The sequence below is a fragment of the Canis aureus genome, chromosome 23, assembly GCF_053574225.1.
Source record: "Canis aureus isolate CA01 chromosome 23, VMU_Caureus_v.1.0, whole genome shotgun sequence".
Taxonomy (NCBI): Eukaryota; Metazoa; Chordata; class Mammalia; order Carnivora; family Canidae; genus Canis; species Canis aureus.
In genome coordinates this window covers 23332707-23337934 of record NC_135633.1, presented here as the reverse complement: position 1 = coordinate 23337934, position 5228 = coordinate 23332707, and the positions used below count along the sequence as shown (strand labels likewise).

The following is a 5228-nucleotide window of genomic DNA, read 5'->3' as shown; positions in this document are numbered from 1 at the left end:
TATTCCAATTTCTTTATGATATTTACTCCCTTATATGACCTTGTGTCTAAAGTGGATAGCAAGGAGAATGGCTGAACAATAAGCAATAATGCTACCTAGAGTAGTAGAAATGGACTAAGATCATTGTCAACATTTTAGTAATTGCTTAAAGGACTTAAACCAGTAAAATTTAACTTTTCTGTAGTGGGTGGATCCCAGCTACCTTCACTCAATTGGACATAATAAGATACACATTTTAGTAGTGAATGCATTTTATACATTAACATGATTCTCAGACAAAATAGATATATATTTTCTGATTTATAAAACTGTTCATAATATAGCCCAGTCAGTTTCATTGAGTTATGGTTGTGGGGAGAAACAGAGAGGGAGTAACATGGAAAACATACAAAAAAAGTCATCAAATATATTTATTATTTACTGACTCTTACCCTTTTAAGCTCCACTTGTTGACTTGTATATACATTCACAGTTGACCTCAAGACTTACATTCTTTTCAGATAAAACAATCTCTGGACTCTCCTTCGTATTTGTTGGGTCTTGATACTATAAATGATGGGGTTCATCAGGGGTGGGAAAAGGATATAGATGTTGCCCATGAGGACATGAACCAATGGTGAGAGGTGTTTCCCAAAGCGATGCACCATAGTCAGACCAATGATTGGGATGTAGAAAACTGAAACAGCACAGATGTGAGATACACAAGTCTGCAAAGATTTGATTCTCTCCTCCCGTGATGCAATAGCTAAGACTGCATGCAAGATCATGATATAGGAGATAAGTATGAGCACTGCATCCAACAATAGGTTGCTGATTACTAGGGCCAGACCATAAATGCTGTTGAAACGGATGTCTGAACAGGCCATCCTAATTAAGTCTTGGTGCAGGCAGAAAGAATGAGAAAGGATATGGGGGTGGCAATAATTTAAGAACTTTAGACGAATGATAACTGGAGGTATGAGTAAAGAACTCCTACATAAGATTGTCACCCCTATTTTCATGATTTTGTCGTTAGTGAGGATGGAAGAGTAGCGTAATGGGTTGCAAATGGCAATGTAGCGGTCAAAAGCCATAGCAAGGAGGACAGAGGACTCCATAAAGGACAGACCATGGATGAAGTAGGACTGGGCAATGCAGGAATCCAGGCTGATCTCACGAATGATCCCCCACAGCACCCCCAGTACCGTGTACATAGTGGACAGCCCCATGCACAGGTCAGTGAGGGCCAGCATGGCCAGGAAGTAGAACATGGGCTGGTGCAGGCTTGGCTCAGTCCGGATCACATGCAGCACCATGCAGTTTCCCAGGAAGACCATAGCATAGATGGAGGAGAAAGGGATGGAGATCCAGAGATAGTGAACTTCGAGGCCAGGAAAACCAGTGAGAATAAATCTGGAACTACTGACATTCAAGATAGAGATGGGAGACATTAGTAGATGATTGAAAATATTCCTAGAAAGTCGCTACAAATTAAATTGATTTATAATCCCTGAATTTCTAGTAATGTTTGTTTGCTTTGAGAGGAAAATAAATTAAAATATAATACAATTTCCTTAAGTGTCATAAACTCAAGAAACACAGAAACCTGTTTCTGTATTCCTTTGGGCAAAAATCCATTGCCTTGACAGAAATTTTTGAAGAACAGTGAGTAGATATTCCAAGAGACTAGGGTTTTTAATGCAGAAATAATGATGATAATGGGTCCACAGGGTTTGGATTTGGGGCTGGACTTCGGGAAGTCTCTGTTCATTCCCAAAATAAGATAATGCATGATCTGTGTATTCTTTTGCCATGGCGGTCATTATCCTCAGTAAACTGTGCAATGCATTGCTAATTTTTCTCTTGGGTCCCACAACTGTTTCCATAACATCCCAAAGGAAATGGACTGATTAAAGTAATCTAACTTTGCAGAACATTACAATTTAACCAAGAGAGTCCTAACAAGCTAGGAGGAATGAGAACTTTTTTTTTTTTTTTTTTTGCGCCTTCCACATTGTTTAGCCCCCTCTCTAAATCATGCACCTTTTTAGTTGTACTTCTTATATTTTTCTTAATTTTTATGTATCTCATTCTGTTTGAGATTTCTCCTTTTTCTGACTCTTACAATGTTTTTATCTTTTACACCTTTTTATACAATATAAGTGATTTTTTAAACTGGAAACTGGGACACCTGGGTGGCTCAGTGGTTGAGTGTCTGCCTTCGGCTCAGTGCATGATCTTGGGGTGCCAGAAACTGGGACACCTGGGTGGCTCAGTGGTTGAGTGTCTGCCTTCGGCTCAGTGCATGATCTTGGGGTGCCAATCAAGTCCTGCATCGGGCTCTCTGCATGAAGCCTACTTCTTTTTCCTCTATGTCTCTGCCTCTCTTTGTCTCTTGTGAATAAATAAACTGGAAATTACTAAACCAATACTTCATCTCAGGTAATAGCTAGAGAGAGGACAGTTAAATCAAATGGTACATATTTATTTAACTTCCTAAAATACCTGCCAATGCGTCTTCCAAGGCAACCTACCATTTGACATTGGGACCAGCAGTGTTCTAGGCTGATACTTTGTATGGCCAAGTTTTTATTTGTTTGTTTTCTTTTGTTTTGCTATGTTGATAGATGTGTAGGGATGCATCATTGTGGTTTTTAACTTGTACTTCTCTTATGATATTTTTTGCATCTTTCCACATGCTTACTTGTTGTATATATACCTCTTGGTGAAGTGCTTGTTCAAACAATTTTCTCTTTTGTGATGAAGTTCTTTTCCTCTTCCTGAATTTGATGAGTTATTTACACATTTAGATTACAAAACCTTTAGCAAATACATGATTTGCAAATTGTTATTTTCAGGTTGTAAATTGTCCTTTATTTCTCTTAATAGTGACTTCTGCAAAACATAGTATTGTTTTTTAATGTTGACAGATTCTAATTTATATATTTTTTTCTTTGAAGGTGTGTGCTATTTTTGTTATATCTACAAAGTCAGTGTCAAATCCAGGGTCACAAGTGTTTCTCTTGTTTTCTCCTAGAAGTTGTATGTTTTACCTTTGGTTCTATAATCCATTTTGAATTAATTTTTATGTATGATGCAAAGTTTATTTTTAACTTCCAGCACTTCCATTTTGAAAAAAACTACCCTTTCTCAATTGGTTTGTCTTTGAATTTTTGCCAAAATCATTTGAATACATTTATGTGGTGTGTCTGACCTCTCTATTCTGGTATTAATCTAGGTCTCCTTTCACAACACCACACTACCTTGAATATTGTGATTTTATTTAAAAAAGTCTTAAGATCCAGCAAAGTCCTCTAAATTTCTTCTGGCTACTATAGTTACTTTGCCTATATATGTAAATATTGGAATACATTTGTAATTATGTGGATAAAATTTGCTGAGATATTAAGACTGTGTTGAACCAAAAAAAAAAAAAAAAAAACTGAGGAAAATTAGCATGTCTTCCAATCCATGAAAATGGGGTACATTTAAATTTGTGTATTCTTTGATCTTCTCATTATTAATATGTAGTTTTCATTCTAACATTTTGAGCATTTCATTTTAGGTTTGATGCCAAATATTTGATTTTTAGGGTGCAATTATAATGGCATTAATTTTTTTATTTCAAAATCAAATTGTTAGGTTTATGTTTTGCATTCTAATATATAAAGGTCTTGGAAGTTATCACTCCTATTTTTATAGTAACAACAATATAAAAATACATAATACAGCAAAATTAGAGTTTCTTTATTCCTACAGGTGAGGTGAGGGACATTTGAAACTATGATGCTGAGCCTTCCCCACCTCTATTATTTTTTCCCCATTAGTGACTAATGCAATTCTATCACAGGAATTTTGAAATAAAAATATATGAAATCTTGCTATCTCAAAGATTCTATTCTTACTTTTTTCCATGCTATAAAATTATGACCTTTTCCACATAAAACTCTCATTCTTCACTTTTTCACTGAATATCATTTGGATTTCTTCATGGTATTTTATTTTATTTTATTTTATTTTTCTTATTTACTTATTCATGAGACACACACAGAGAGAGAGAGAGAGAGAGAGGCAGAGACACAGGCAGAGGGAGAAGCAGGCTCCATGCAGGGAGCCTGACATGGGACTGGATCCCGGGTCTCCAGGATCAAGCCCTGGGCGGAAGGTGGCACTAAACTGCTGGGCCACCAGGGCTGCCTCCTTCATGGTATTTTAAATTCTTCATAGTCTACAGGAAAATTGAACACATTGAGTTTGACATATCTGTAGAGCATTTTTAAATCCATTACAAATATTGAGTAAGTACCCCTAGTGTTTCAGACACAGTGCTAGGCACTGCTCAGGTACAGGAAAGCAGTGGAGAGCAAAACAAGTACTTTGCCTTGTATAACAGGTGACACAGAAATAAATTATACATACATCATGTTAAAAATTATGATTAATATCATTAGTGAGAAATCAGGAATGCAGTGACAAGCCTAACTGGGGACTCTAATCAGAGTAAAGAGGAATTGGGTAGTGAGTGCCCTGAGAAAGTAACATATAGTTGAGCCTTGAAGAGTGAGGGTAAGCAACCAGAGGAATATGAAAAAGAAGGAGTTTTCAGTCAATCAGAAGAAGAAGCAAAAACATTGAGAATACACCACACTCTATGAAAAGTAAGTGAATAAGCAACTATGAGATTCAGACATAAAAGTAAAAAAAGTAGATAGGAGCAATGTTAGGAAAGATGAGTTTTAATCCTTAGGGCAATATATAACTACTAGTGAATTGCAATCAGAATGGTGAAAAATCAATCATATATGTTAAGATCAGTCCTGTACCAATTAGATATGAAGGATAAGAGTTGACAGCAGAAGACAAGAGAGAAGTGTCTTAGTAAAAGCATACAATAGTGATTGAACAAGGGTCTGCTCAAGGAGTTGCAAGAAATGGGCACATATGAGATATATTTAGTAAGTGGGGTCAAAAGGTGTGGTGATTCATTGATTGTGAGGAATAAGAGAAATTGAGATGCCAGTCATGTTTAGATTTTTATTTTTTATTTTTTTATTTTTTTAAAATATTTTATTTATTTATTCATGAGAGACACAGAAAAAGAAAGAGAAGCAGAGACAGGTAGAGGGAGAAGCAGGCTCCATGCAGGGAGCCTGACACAGGACTTGATCCCAAGTCTCCAGGATCAGGCCCTGGGCTGAAGGCAGCGCTAAACTGCTGAGCCACCGGGGCTGCCCATGTTTAGATTTTTA

General features: G+C 36.5%; 1 protein-coding gene across 1 annotated transcript; it reads right to left on the bottom strand.

The window, feature by feature from the left end:
- Nucleotides 1-485: 485 nt before the first annotated feature.
- Nucleotides 486-1430, bottom strand: LOC144295406 (olfactory receptor 51V1-like). The gene has a single exon (XM_077867797.1). The coding sequence runs from the start codon at nucleotides 1428-1430 to the stop codon at nucleotides 486-488; it is 945 nt and encodes a 314-aa protein (XP_077723923.1).
- Between the last annotated feature and the right edge of the window lie 3798 nt (nucleotides 1431-5228).